The sequence below is a fragment of the Lipophrys pholis genome, assembly GCF_963383615.2.
Source record: "Lipophrys pholis genome assembly, chromosome: 6".
Lineage (NCBI taxonomy): Eukaryota > Metazoa > Chordata > Actinopteri > Blenniiformes > Blenniidae > Lipophrys > Lipophrys pholis.
In genome coordinates this window covers 18,226,663-18,242,345 of record NC_137629.1, presented here as the reverse complement: position 1 = coordinate 18,242,345, position 15,683 = coordinate 18,226,663, and the positions used below count along the sequence as shown (strand labels likewise).

Sequence of the window (15,683 nt, the reverse complement as noted above, 5' to 3'; positions counted from 1 at the left end):
GTTTTTGCTCAAATTAAATTTTCACACTGGAAAGAAATAAAATACTACAGTTCAAAACCGAACATTATGTTACCCGACTTCAATAGTGTGTGTGTTTGCAAACGGTTCTTTTTGAAGAAGGTCATTAAATTGTGAATAAGTAATATGAAAAAATATATTTTAAAAAGGAACAACTCTTTTCAACACCCCCTTTTTAACCTCAGGGATGAATTCTGTGTATCTCTGTTATGTTTGGCTCATGAGAGGACTCAATATGCTAGACCCTGCCGTGGGTGGCACAGAAGCTCATCTTTATTTTAGTTGTTTTGGATTTCTGGTTTTTGCCGTTTTTAACTAAAGACCATTAGAACACAGGGGAAAGACGAGGAGACGCTGGAAAGTTCAAACGCAGGAACTCAGAAACATAGATAGAGTCACTGGAGTGCTATCCACACCAAAACACAGACGAATCGATAACCAGAACGCACAGGAGACACCCAACATGGACCACAGCCACCAGGTGAGGACAGTCACACGCAGGCAAAACACACCAGGGCAGAGAAAGCAATCAGACACAAGGAGTGAAAGTCAAGGAGCCTGAAACGAGAGACAGAGGATCTCAAATAACTGTAGACGACTATAGGAGCAGACTATACAGTCATTTGTCTTTGGTAATAGGTGTATTGGGCGTCATGAGTTAATAGGCAGGTGGACTATATATGGAGGAACTTTTCTCTGTGGATCAGGTGTCCCAGCTGGAAGGAGAAAACAGGTTGTCATCGCTGAAGCAGATACATGTCAGGATGCCTGGAAGATGATTGAGCGTACTGGACACTGTGAGTGTTTGATTGTTAATAAAGGGAAGAAGTATTTAATTCACAATTATAAATTTTTATTCATCCAACACACCAACAGACCACTTGTCATTTAAGTATCCTGATGTAGCATCTCAGGGGCTTGAAGCATTGGCTCGGCCTCTACAATGACTTTAGAGCTGATCAGAATCTTTTATTGATGTCAAATCATGTTCATTGACGATTATTTGTCCTTGGACCACAGCGCATTGTCAAGAATAGTGGAAAAAAAGAAAGTTATCAGGGTTCTTATAAGGACTTGCCCTGACGACAGGAGCAGACACAGAATTGTCGAAGACAGATGTATTCCACTCGGTAAAAAAAAAAAGAAAAAAAAAAGAATTCAAGGCGAGAAGCCTTGGGTCAAAATACAAAACCACTGAAAGGGAAAAATGGCAGACAGAAAAAGTGAAGACTGGGGTCAAAACAGGCATCGAGATACAAAGACTTAGAAATGACTGTAACGACTTGATGTGAACAACAGAGCGGCCAGGGAACTGACAGGCATGCCGTGTACGACCTAAATAGAAAACGGAGAAGGAAGATAACAAGACATAGGTGCACACAGTAAAGAGGCGAGGCTGAAGCACTGTGTGACACCAGGGCAGGGAAGTCAAGACAACACAAGGTAGGTAAACTGACATGCACTGCAAAGTACAAGTTGCAGACAGAATACTTTTCCCAAAGTTTACTCCGAGAATTCAAGACAGGGAAAGGTCAGCAAGAGTTCAGGGGATTAGACAGGTGATGGTACCAATGGGGACGGCCAAAGACCAAACTGGATAAAAGTACAAAACCACATACGACTAGGAAACAAGTCGGGATGACAGCAGAGAAGGCAAAAGGTTGTAATTCTTGACACACAGCTCAATATGAACTGAAAACACATAATAAAGAGTATACCACGGACGTGCAGCAGGGAGAAGCGTTATAGCCAGACATAGGTGGACACCAGTGAGGAAGGGGGCAGTTTCATCATCACAGCATCATGCAGAGACCAAAAACGTCCCCCGTTTTCCTTGATAAGTTATAGATTCTGTGTAATCACTCACCACGGTACCTGAAAGAACTGGAAGCTGTGGTTTGTGAAGTCGGTGTATGTTTGAGAGGGATTGGTGGAGTCTTAAGGATAAGGTGGGTGGCTTCATCTTTCCAAACAGTAAACACCATTTGGACGATATATGCGCCACTTCTACAATCAACTCACAGCTGCAAGTGAAGATACGCAGCCAAATTCAAGTGAAAGGTGTATGTAGGAGAGGCTGGCAGCAAAGTTGTGTTCAATTGCTTTTGTTAAAAACCCTGGGCCGATGATGGATGCACTTGACAAGCTTAAAGACCCGCCTAAGGCTCTGCAGTCTGCAGACACGAGGCCGTTTCAACGAGTCAATCAGATAAAATATGCAGCTGGATGTTTTCAGTACCACGGGCAAGAACCCAGACTGGTGTTTTCTGCTATCATGAAGGTGAGGCGGCACAGTAAAGTGCTCTTTGTATCACAACTCTGCAAAGTAACACGAGGAAGAGCATTTGAGACTGTGTTCATTCTGACTTTCGGCTGAACATCACTACCCGGTGCGAGACGAAAACTTTCTAGAGAGTTTACAGCAAATAGAGTTTCACTTTTGAATCAATTAAGTGGTGTTTAGAATATAACAGTGATGCTTAAATGTGGCAGGTTTCTCATTAAACTTTGGAGATCACTGTGATCACTAAAAACGAGATGACGGTGCAAAACCAAAAGAACAAGCAGCCTTCGTGATTTTTGTGAGTGTTTAACTTCATTGAATTGTGAATTACAGTTAATTTCCTTTATGAGAAGCAGACAATGTGTAATAAGGAGTTTTCATTGTTTCCGCATTATCTCGCTGTGAGAAAATATTTCCCAGAAGTTTGCAGGAAGCCAAGAAAATGATTGAATAGACCAGTCTGCTGGAGTGTGTATGTGAGTGTGTGTGTGGTGGCAGTCCTTGCACCTGACTCGCACCTTGTCCTCCTGCTCCAGTTTGCCAAATGTTGGCCCGCGCTGTCACCACCTGGCCGCCGCTGTGCCCCGTGATTGCAAAGTGTACGTCCGTCTTTGTGTGTGTGCGTGGGAGTTCTCCCTAACAGATGGAGTAACCTAATACACATCTCATTTCTACCCCGCTGTCCACCGGCCCTCACAGCCTGCTCGCGATGTTATCTCGGCCTTTACCAGCATCCTGTCTGCTTTGTTCCTGGAATCGGCCCCTCCTCCGGGCCCCGCCTCGCCCCGGCCGTGCCCTTCCTCGCTGCCAGAGGCCTGCTGGTCCCTCAAGAGAGGGGGATGTCAGGTGGAGCGGATCTCGGGTTACCTGGGCGGCAGGTTGCGCCGAGTGAAATAACATATTGTTTACAGTCAATGAACACATGCTGCTTTTTGTGTTTGGCTGGCTGAATGTTGAGGAAGTTTCTGTAGGAAAACCTGGTGATGGAGTCAGGTTGTCACTTTGACCCGGGGCTGTCTGAATCCCCCTTCAAAAAGCCTAAACTGGACCACGAACAAGCTCAAAATCTCATCTGATTGTCTTTGTTGCATTAAAGCAGACACTTTGGCTGCCATGCCCGTCGTCCCTGGGCAGGTACAGCTTTGTTTCCGGACCAGGTGGCAGCGACGGTTGCATCCGTCTCCGTGGCAGCTAGAGGTGAAACACCATCAGCCAAATGGATTAGTCTCATTGGCTTGGTAATTTATTGATGTTTTCCTCTCCTGGGGATAATGGCTACATGGGCCACTGATGGATGAGGCAGCATGGTGCATGTCTGCCTTCCCAGCGTGTCAACCACAGCCAGCGGTCAGTCAGATCTGACGTCTTGACTCGCGAAGATTTATGGCCATCTGAACTTCAAACGTGTTGGTTTGATGGGCCGTTCATAGTCTCCGCGCTGGGATGTTTTATGTTGGATCTGCAGTCACTTAGAGCCAGAGATAAGTGACTGACCTCACTGTATAGGAGATTTATTAGATTTCTTTTCTTCCTCAGATAACCTCATGCCTGCAGCACATGATCACTGTGTAATTGGTGGCGATGATTAATGAGGTGATATGCAGAGAAAGTTGATATTATGATAAAACACTCATGGTGTAATGCCACATATCAGATTTACATCTATCGGCCGCGGCAGTGTGACCAAGCGCCTGTCAGCGCTGCCTGGCAGATGTAATAGAGTGTGAAGCATAAAAATGATGAAGCCCAGAAATTTTCTTCAAAAATAGGACTTTAACTGGTGACCTCTGGTCTATTTTGAAGGGGGGGAAAAAAAGTCCCAAAAAATGATGAGGGTAACATTCACTAGCGGATGGCGTGATGTGCACATTTATCCACTAAATATAGTCTACTTTAATGTGTCTGTACACAGTAAGCACGTCCCCGACATCTACACCAGGGGTTTTCAAAGTGTGGGAGCACCTGTCACAGCGCTGGAACCACTTTCTAGACTGACGATGATTTTTTTTTAAATATTTTTTTCACTGGTATCAGCGATCCATCAGCAATGAAAGCATCGCTCTTCAGTTCAAGTTACAGGCTTTACTTGTAGTCTAAAACTGTCATAACTGTTACAGTTCAGCTCATTTTATGAGTTCAGTTAATCTCAAATCTCACAATGTCTGTTTTGATAAGTGACAAATAGTATTTACCTTCACTTACTTCAATATATTACTTCATTATATCACTTCATTATAATCTGACTTGTTTTCAATCATTGAAGAGAAAAAAAAAAACTCTTGTAAAAGAAGTCTTGTGTGCTTCATTATAATTTCAAAGTGATTCGGCTTCATTTTGGTATTATTTTATTGCATTTTAAGTTGGTTATTAGTTGCTCAAACAATCGGAAGTTTAAAATCTAATGATGTCTTTGATACAATAATAAATAACAAATAACAGATTTGTAAAAGTGACCAAAACTTCTACTTTACTTTTGAATACAATTTCCTGCTGGAGTTTCTCCTTACTGGGTGTGAACACTTAGTAAACCCCTGGAATTAATTATTAAACCACATCTTCAACTTCACTCCACTTCTGTTGAATCTTTACAGAAAAATGAACATCTTGAGACTTGGAACATATGGAGATTTACTGACTGATGCTGCAGAGGAGGCTTTGTTCTTGCGGCTGTTCCTGGTACAAAGTTAAGACAGGTGTTGGTGGAGCATCCGATTTGAAGAGCAGTTTTTGAAGATACCTCACTGATGTTTGCTGAAAGACTGGACACTTCTGAAATCGGATTTTTTTTTAATAAGTGTTTCTCTCATTTGATATCCTGTGGAATAACCGCAACATCTCCGTGGTGTGAAAGTGATTGGAGGCTGTCGTCGGTCAGACGTGCTGTCAGAAACGTACAGAAACTGCTGATTGGAAACGATGAAGCCGAAAATCTGACAGTGAATGTCTCAAACACAGATCAGTTACAGTGGAGTCAGTGAAGCAGAGACTGGATGTACATTTTTCTCTGTTGACGGCTGTTTGGACGGCTTACATTGTGAGCCTGTCAATACACAGACTCACAAAGGAAAACAAGCTGAAAGATTTATCCTACATGTGCAAAAATGTTCACTGAATTTGAGAATGAAGACTGTGAACTTTGTAATCCTTTGTGATTACTTATGGAGTTGGCTTGTTGTAGAAGATTTTGTGTCCCAGTCCCACTGACCTCGTTATCCTCACACAGTTGCTTTTATACCAGGCAGCAAAAATGTCACCCTCGGCAGCAGGAGTCACAATTTTGAACATTCTTTCACAAATATGTTTCGCTTAATGGGCAGAATTTGCAGAACTTTGTCTCTGTTACACTGCCAAGCTCTCCACATTGACTAGATGGAGATCTGAGGATCAGCGTTGATCACTGTACACTGGGTGTTTTTAGCATTAAAGGCAGATCTGGACTCCCACCTTGTCTGCTGTCAGAGCCTCAATCCCACCTACATCCAAGGCTTAGGCCCCGTTTAAACAACATTGTTTTTATGTGAAAACGCAAAACTTTGGTTGCGTTTTTACGATCAGTTTACTCCACAGCGGCGGGCGGAGCACTGAAAGCACATCTTTCTGATAATGACTCCCAAGGTGGAGCTTGTCGAAAAACGCTCTTACTCCATTGTTTGATAGTTGACAGTCACCTGGAGTAACAATTCAACTTCATTGTCTGTCCGTGCAAATGTTTGTGTACTTGCCGTTGTTAATGTTTATGGTGTATTGTTCTTTGTGGGCAGGTGTGTGTGGTTTTCTTCCAAAAATAAACAACAGCACCCACTAGTGGCCCTACGGGAAAACTACAACATTTTCATAATTTCTGCCACTGAAACATTTATGAAACTAAAACATGAACATGATGTATTTTCTATTGAAACGTTGTGTAAACGAGGTTTATACTGGTTAGTGTTTCACTATTTCCATTCTGCTGTTTGTTATTCTTTCTGACCGATGCACATCATTTGAACTGAATTGGCAGTAACGTGGCACGCTACCACACGTGGTCCTACTCGCAGACATGCCTGAAAATAAATACAACACAGTTTTTTCTGGTGCATATTTCTCTGTTTTCGTGACCATAATCATGCATCTGATTTTAGGTCTGAGGAAGCTGGGATGCCCAGTTTCTTTGGAGGAAACATAATCCGCCTGGTGCACTAGGTGAACAGAAGTAAAAGAGGACTGGCAGAAACATTTCCCTCTGCCTTGTGCTGCTGATCTGTCTGTAAAAAGCCTCCAGTCTCTGGAGAAACACTTTTCCAGGAGCCAGCCTTCTGCCTCCATCTGTGACACTGACAAAATAAATGCGACTGCTAATTTTAAAAGTGTGACCCAATATGATTCTATGGGCTTCGGCTCTGGTAATGTGTGCTCTTGACCTCCTGCAGTTGTACCCAGAGCATCACAGGTCTCTGACATGAAGCCCCTTTCCCCTCCATTAAATGATACCTGATCCTGCTCAGGCTTTCACTGATGAAAGAGAGTGTGCAGCACACACAGGAAATGGGCTCACAATGGTTTTTAGTGTGATCCCGGCTACTCAAAGCCATAGAGGTGCATTTATGAAGAGCCCTCCAGTCTTTCGCCTTAATTTACTAAGTGGCTCTTCTCTTCATGGTGTAAGAGATACTACACATACCAGCTGGACGACATGGTTTGATGTTGGATGATTTCATAGAAACGAGAAAGGGAGAGGCCTTGAGATGGACGCATGCGATCGATAACTGAACGTTTGCCTTTGTATCCTACCAGGAATGGAAAGCATCTATCTACATCTGTGATTTTTGAGTGGGTGTCTCTCCTCCCTTCAGTTTGCTTCCTTGTCTTTGTTGGCAGTCTGCACATCTGTCTGCTCTCTGATCACAGAGGGAAGGCGCAGCGGGACGACCGTAGCCTAAAAAAAAAAATCCAGCAGATGTGTGCCGCTCCCGAGTATCCCCTCAAACACACCCAAACACTCTCCAATGCTTTCCCTAACCTTTATACACCTGGCAGCCATTTCATTGAGCGTGCTGCTTTCCAGGCTGCTTCGTGTTTGCTCATACATCTTTTGAGGTTAATTAAGAGACTTTTTAAAGGAAATGAGTGGCCATTGTGGGCGTGTGTGGTTATTGTGAGGTAGCGTAATGAATACAATCCTCTTTTCGCTGCCCTGAGATTCTCCTCAATCATTTCAATTAAAACATCCACACTGTTGGATAGAATATCCTTCATCACATTCCTCAAACATTCAAACATTCAGCCTTGACGCGCATTCATGCATGTGTTATTATGACAGTGAGTGGCAGCACGAAGTGTTTTTTCAAATATCTCCTTTTATCTGCAGGGCAGAGTGATTTCACTTTCTCCGTCCAAGGACAAATACCTTCTGTTGCAATGAGCACTATAAACCAGGACCAGTATCGATTAAAGGATTCCACAGAAATCTTGTAACATAAAAAGGTGGATCTAGTGTCAGCTTACTCTGTAAGTAGAGGTCACAATGAATGCAGGCCTAACTTTGGTTAGTGAAAGTTATTTCTCGTGTTCGATGTCATTTGAAACACTGGTATGGGGCTGATACGTCTAAACCGTAGACTGTGTAGCGTGTGTTCTCACTGCATAGTACTTTGTCTTTATCAAGATGTACGTGTCTTCCTGTCCTTTTACACAGTTTTTCCTCCATAGTTTTGCAACATAGAATAAATTTGAATCGTAACCCATTATCAGACGTAACATTTGATGTTGTGTAGGTCCCAGTTCAGACCCGTCGAAACAAAACTGTACTAGACAAAGTGTGTTATGGTTGTGTCGCCCTTATCAACTTCTCAGACTTACTCAAATCGCTGATAATCCACCGATTGAAGTTATTTCTGAAAAGTGTGCAAATAAAGGCTGCGGCAGGCCAGCAGAGGAGATGCCTTTTAGCTGAATAATAGTATATACTGTGGTAAAAGCGTTGCTGATTTACACCTTCTTTTCAAACGTATAAAAAACTAAAGCAAACATAAGCAGAAACTGTGAATCACATTGTGCTTTTTAATAGAATCTCTTAGAATAAACTAGTCTCCAATATGTTCTCCGATCTGTCTGGCACAGCAGACATTCCATTTAATCGAAAGCAAACCTGCTATATGGACTGATTTATTTTGCTCGTCTTGTCAGTTCATGCATCCTGTTCCACATTTGCACAAAATGTCAAGTTCGTTCCTGTTTTTGTCTGGGCAAACCTTGAGTGGATCAGGTCTAAAAGTCTTAGTGAAGAACAAATGGAGGACTGAAAGATGGACATGAATATGGAATAAATTGTGGTAGTTCAGTTACTCTTTTACCTTTTTGATGTCAAAGCTATGTTTCCACTCAGGATTTCAGATATTTTACTTGGTCTGCCTCGTCACTAAAGTTTCCCTGAAGGATTTAATCTTCGTCATTGAGCTGCAGACTTTCCATGAGCTTTAATGACTGTAAAATTTTGCCTTGCTGAAGTGTATGCCTTATGCATGGGGAAAAGTTGACAATGCAATTGCCGCTATATAATTGGTCCTCTGCGCAAGACGAGTCCAAGTAGAAACCTTGCGGCCTGTATGAATTTATGTTTATCTCCCAGAATGAACCGACATCGGTTTGTGGTTATGCATCCACTTCTTGACTTCAATGTGCTGTGTTTTGATTGTGAATGCATCTTTTGACAGAGCAGGACGGCTCGCAGGAAAAGCACTGAACCTTAGATTTCTTTCATCTGAGTTCAACTTCCAGTTTGAGTCATAAAGATAAATATGTGTTCATTCCTCTGTCAGGGGTCACATACTTTAAATGCACACCAGCAGCAAGTTAGTCATAGTGAGAGAAATTTTCATTTCTGACTCTCGCATGTATTTATATCATCGCGGGGACTTCTTTATGTGAATGAAACTGCACACAGAGGAGGACATTATATGTCCTACGCAAATAAGACATATCCAAGGCCCCACAGCTCTGCGCAGGCTAATGAGCTTCATTTGACCTCAGAGAAGCATGAAGAGAAAGAGAAATAAAACCACCCAAGCAAGAAGATAGGAAATAACAAAGATGAAATGGCGAGCTGTTGTAGCATAAAAACCAATAACTTCCTCTAATGTCTCCTAAACCAGTGTTTCTCCCACACACCCCCTCCTCACAAAGCGGTTGAGGCTATCAGCTCTCAACAAAGTGATGAAGTGAACCAGCTGCTGTATAAATGGGGTTTCGGCATCCCCAGCTATTCCCCCGGTCCACAGCTTCATTTCACCTGCTCTCAGCTCCCCTGCTAAGTTCAGTAATGGAGCTTTAAATCCCCTCTGTTGTTGGGTCCTCACTCATTTTGCTACTGGGCCAATGATAGACCTCTCTCCTCTTGTGCCACCTTGTTGATAACACTCCACTTTGTGCCATGAAACTCCACTGATTATTTTTCCCTCCTCACACGGGCCCAGCCCTCCCCCCCTCCTGCGTGCTCTGAATGCCCTCCTCCCCGCAGACAGCCTCACACACGAGTGTCTCGATCCAATATATTGACATTAACGTTGTCTTTTTAAAGATTCTCCGAGCTGGTATCCAGGCCGATGTTTTGTAGTGATCAAAAGTCAAACCCAGATTCATTCTTTTCATGTCGGCCTATGCACAGTTCTTTGTTGTCTTTATGTTTCAAGTTGCTTTTTTTTTTTCAGTGAGTGTGTGTGTCTGTGTGCGTGCGTGCGTGCGTGCGTGCGTGCGTGCGTGCGTGCGTGCGTGCGTGTGAGCGGTCCCATTAGATGAAATGAAAAAAATTGAGAAAAGAGGCGAAAAGGGAAAGAATTGAAGTGCGTGGGAAGTTTTTTTCGCGCTGTGATTGTTAAGGAGGCGATTGTTGTTTGGGGGAATAGCTTCTAGTTGAGTGTTTCATGTGTTTGAGCTCAATTGCCTATTTTCTGACAGCTTGGCATACCTGCTGTGGTTATTGAGGCATATCATCACTTCATGAATGCCACAGCCTTTAATACTTGGCCTGACTCTCACCTCATGTCACTCTTCCTTATGTTGCTCTGCTGTTTCTCTTGCAGAGGCCTTTGACCTGGTGCTGCGTCACGGCAGAAACTCCACTCTGGCCATGCTGAAGTCCGAGTTCCCCAGTCTTGGAGGCGTTGCCCAGAGCTCTGTGGGCCAGCTCTTCCTGGACATGTCGCTCTACATCTTAGGCTCCGACTCCACGGTGGACCACATGGTGGCGGTGCTCTACGGCCGCCTCTTCCCCCTCACGTACCGCCGCCTCCTGGGCGGCGGCTCGTCCTCGGTGCCTGAGGAGTGTGTGAGGGGAGCCTGGAAAGACTCGGGAGCGTTTGGCCCTTATCCCAAACTGATGATGACTCGTCTGTCCCGCTCGCTGCTGGCCACCAGAGTCTTCCTGCAGGCCCTGAACCTGGGCATCGAGGTGGTCAACACCACGGACCACCTGCGGCCCGGCAGAGACTGCAGCCGGGCCCTGCTGAGGCTGTGGTACTGCCCACACTGCCAGGGCATGCTGGGACCGCCGGCCTGCAGAGGCTTCTGTCAGGCAGTGATGCACGGCTGCCTGGGCGGAGCGGCGGAGGTGCAGCCTCACTGGAGGAGCTACATCGACGGACTGGGGAAGCTGGCCGGCGCCATGAGGGGAGAGCAGGACATGGAGGCTGTTGTTCTTAGACTGCCATCCATGATCAAACTGGCTCTGAAGCATGCTGTGAATGCCCGCAGCCGCATCAGCACCCTGGTGAGTAAAACACACACGGATAGACTCGGACTCTCTTTGTGGAGCCGGTGAAGCCTCACGCTGCGTACATGCATGTAAACAAGTGTGGGGCCACACAAGGTACATTACTCTGGGCTTTCTGACCCCGACGATTAAAATACGACAACATCCTTCCACTAATATCTTAAGACCAAATCCTACAGTGGACCTTTTAAACCTCACAGGATGCAGCTTTCTGGTCCCTTTAAATGTGGCATGTACTCATAAATGTTCTCATATTTCAGACTCTTACTGAATGAGTGTTTTTAATGCTTTTTTGAGACATTTCATGAACTCAAATTAATTTCCTGCAGGCTCTCTCTGCACTCAGCTGTCACTACATGCATAACGCCCAACCTCGACAACTAATGTAACCAAAACCAAGTTAGAGGAAGTGCCCTGCCTTCAGTTTAAAGCTTGATGGCTCTCCTCATACGGACTTAATTTTTTTCCTCCTTCAAACACGACAAGTCCCGAAAATGTGCCAGAGTAACAGCTTTAGGGGCCCACATGAGTAATAAACACACACATGCACACACACTTGCAAAGGTGTCAGGCTGTAAATGGGCCGCATGTGGTTGTGTTTCTTGTTCCTCTGGTGAGACAATGAAATTATCACCTGCAGGAGGTCCAGTCTCAACGACCAGACACCAACACACAGAATGTACAATCCTTTTGATTTCCAGCTGATAGATGTAGGCCAATATATATATATATATATATACAGTATACTGTACATATATATTTTGGGAGGTCTCTCTCAGTCCAATTTTCATAAACATGCTATCTTGAATGCCTTAAAGGAAATCCTTTCAATTTTGTACCATATGTATAAAAAAAAATGGAGCATATCTCAAAGGCCAAAGTTCAAAGCCACTCTCACCTAAAATTCTATACATTTTTCTATGTATCTACATTTCTACATCCTTATTCTTGATAATAACTTGCATCACATAGCACCTTATTGACAACAAATTGTTCAGTAATCAATTATATTCTATGACAAAGGACCGATCTCATTGCTAACCAGATCAATGGACAACAAGAAAGTTCCCACCGTGTCTTTTTTTAACAAACTGTGTGTGACAGAAATAACCACAGAAGAAACAACAAGTCTGGGTTGGTTGGCTCGACACTGTATGATGCGGCTTCGCTTGTATCCACCGAGGATACAAAGGCTGTTGTTAGCCGTGCGGTCAACCTTCTGCCAACGTAGGAACCCATTAATAGGAGTGGTTGTCGGAACACTGGAGCACTTTGCAATGCCTCGCCAGCACATATCTGGAGGGGAAAAAAAACAGCTGTAGTGCACAATACACTAACTCTTAAGTCTATAGTCTAAATTTTTCAAAAGAATTAGATGTTCTCAACAACATAAGATACAATCTGTGAGGCTGGACAATGGCAACTAATCTATGTATGTCTGTGTATGAAATCATCATAATATTGAATTTGTGGAAAAATATGTCCTTTAGAAATAAATATAAAGATGTTTACGTCATGAAAACACGAGGATTTGGCTCTCCCTTATCACAGTTGAGACTGTCTTGGGGTTTAGATGATTACTTAATTATGACTTTCAAAGCCTCTAATTAGCAGCCATCAACAAGTACTTATTAGAACCCATGAATCACTGTGTTTCCTTTAATATAACAACTCTGGCAGATGTAACAGCTTCGCTTCACTTCGACTCTCCAACAGTTTTACTTGTATTTGATTTGTTTTGTGTGTTGGTGAAGGAGCTTTAATCACTTAAGGCGGGGGTGTGGATGATTTCACTCCACCCCCTGCCATGAATATAATTTCTTCATAAGGAGCGACGTGTATATCAAAGGAGCGACGGATCCACACACAGAAAATTACACTCTATGAATGAATAACTTACTGATCGAGTATGATTTCATTTGATTGGTAGTTGTGGTGCACCCCCCCCCCCCCCCCCCCCCCCCATGACGATTGTTGTAAACAGGATCTAAAACAGTAAAACTTTCATTTCAATACTTTTGTTTGCACATGATATAACTCCTGCTATTATTAAATCTGCCAAAATGCAAAAGTCAAGTTCAACCTATCACTTTACATTATGATATTTACACAGTTTCGTTATAAAATATTCAATATGTTCTGTTTTACAATAAAGCAAATTTTATCATTCAAATGTGTCTCCATTATACTTCAACAAATTAAGTGATGAAAATGTGTGTCCTCCTCCATTACTTTTATTGAAAAGGTATAATCCTGCGAGGAAAAGGCATCTCATAGAACCCCAGGCTTTCTATTTATGTTCTGCCCCATAAAGCTTAAAGACCCCCACGCATTGAGAACTGCTGAACTGCAGTAAACCAACAGTCAGGTCCACCTTAAAAATGTAAAGTCATTTTCTAATAGCAAAACGCCTTTAAGAGTTGTTAGATCACACCAATTATTGTGTCATTTTGTGTCTGTTATGTCCCTTCGCCCATATCGTGATTGCATTAACGGGGTGAAGCAGCTCAAAGAACCAGCATGGATTTCTCCGTAGGGGTCTGACAGATGCTCCCAGCACCTCTGCAGCCCTGCCAGCGGTGACCCGTCATGTGTGGTTTTCACCTGCGATAAAACCGTCGGGTTTGCTCGCAGCCCACATGTGAAGTCAGAGGGAAGTGCTCATGAAATATGAAGGCCTCCTTCTGCCCGAGTTACAGAGCCGGATGAGCTTCTGCCACTGTGGCTCTGCTGAACTTTTCACTCTCACACCCCGAATCCCTGCGGTGGGCGGGTTTCCACTCAGAAGCCATCATTTATTAACACACAGGTTGACCTCACTTACTCTGCAGCATGTAGACGTGGCTCCACGCATGAATCGCTGACTTGGAGGGAATGGGTGTCTTTCGATGTGTTTCGGATCCTTATCCAAAATTAAATAAGTTCCTGTGAGGCTTTATTTAAGTCTGCAGTGATGACTTTTACATTGTGTTCATGGCTCGTTCCAATCCGGGGGATTAACGCCAATCTGCCATCACGCTGTTTAGCTCAGTGTGTGTGTGTGTGTGTGTGTGTGTGTGTGTGTGTGTGTGTGTGTGTGTGTGTGTGTGTGTGTGTGTGTGTGTGTGTGTGTGTGTGTGTGTGTGTGTGTGTGCGTCATCATTGAAGGGACAGAGGCCTCGTTTCCCTAAAGGCTAATTTTGTCTCACAGAGGAGTCGACCAAAATTAGACGACACCTGATTACTTCACCTCAAACCAGCAGCTCTGCTTCTTCTGGAAGAACTCCGAGGCTTATCAGCTCTAAACGACCTCATTGAGTCGGACTGGAAGCGCACGTTAAAGCTTTCTCTTTGCCAACTTGGAAAAGAAACAAAAAAAAAAACTTTTCCACAAACCCAATTACAAAAAACTTTGGGAACATGTGTGAAGTGCAAAATAAAATCGGTGGCAATGATTTACATTTCTCATATGTTTTATTCACAAGAGAACAAAGACAACACATCACATGTTGAAAGTAGGACATTTTCCCTCTTCAATTATTGGCTCATATTGAATTTTTCCCCAACATTGGGACGACGAAAACAAATGGCTGGAAGTGAGTGAGATTAGTGATACAAATAAAAACAGCCGGAGGAGAAATTTCCAGGTAAGTAACTTTTAGAGAGGAAGAGCCTTTCAGAAGTACAGATATTTACAGTTTTACCAATCGATTAAAAGCTCCATCTGATAATGTCGTAGAAAAATGATTACATTTTGAGATTGGAGATACAACAAAGTGGGATTTGTTTATGGTGACATAATGAAGATCGGCGGCAAACTAAACCCTCCATCTACATCGCTTCCATTGTTGCCGTAGTTACCTTGAAAAAGTAATCTGATTAGTGATTACTAGTTACTTTACTGATTACTTGCTTTTAAAAGTAACGTTGTTAGATTACAAGTTACTTTTTTAAGTTACTTTCAGAAGTTGCCAGCAACACCCCCCACCGTCCCAACATACAAATGACCATCGGTTTTGCCTAAAAAGGGGCGGGGCTTCCTGCCAATATATGTCGTTACTCAGGAAAATTATAAAAATAGTGTAACATCTCTACAGTTTTCTTTTTGTTTCAATGTTAAAGTCTTTTGATGATATTTGCTGTTCGGGTTAGGATTGACCCTAATCTTGGAAAGACTTTCATGCAGCGTGCGGAGCGTGTAATTTATATTAAAAAATCATAATTACAGTGTTTAAAATTCATATTGCTTTTATTAAAACATTTGATATTTAGCTTGAATAGTCGTTCAAAAGGATAAAGTGAACAGCCACAGGTGTAATAGATCAACCAACTTGACTTTCATTTCACAAATAAATTGAGTTTGATCGTCTTTTTTCTTGCTTATGGATCCCAACAGCTGTTCACACAATCGTTTCATCCAGGCTGCTGATGACGTAGCTTTGATCACAGCAAGTGGGAGACAGATTTTATCCACCGACCAAACCACTCCCCCCACCCCCGCTTGATCGGAAGAGTTTCAGTTGAGGAACCGATGCACAAGGAGGGGTAGACCGCCCCTTTATGAATCACACCTTTCTTGTTTGTGCCAGAATCTTCCAGAATTAATTGAAGTGTCGTTGCAGGTTTGAATCTTTTTAATTTTGATGGAATTAACAG

At 43.2% G+C, this 15,683-nt stretch overlaps 1 protein-coding gene across 1 annotated transcript in view; it reads left to right on the top strand.

Annotated features, from left to right (window-relative positions):
• Positions 1-2,846: 2,846 nt before the first annotated feature.
• Positions 2,847-15,683, top strand: part of gpc3 (glypican 3) — a gene marked incomplete at its 5' end in the record, with an annotated part of 66,947 nt that continues 54,110 nt past the window's right edge. Inside the window, 3 exons of the mRNA XM_080466165.1 lie at positions 2,847-2,901; positions 3,002-3,148; positions 10,360-11,045. Coding sequence (XP_080322291.1) covers positions 2,847-2,901; positions 3,002-3,148; positions 10,360-11,045 — 888 coding nt within the window. The remainder of the gene's footprint in view (positions 2,902-3,001; positions 3,149-10,359; positions 11,046-15,683) is intronic.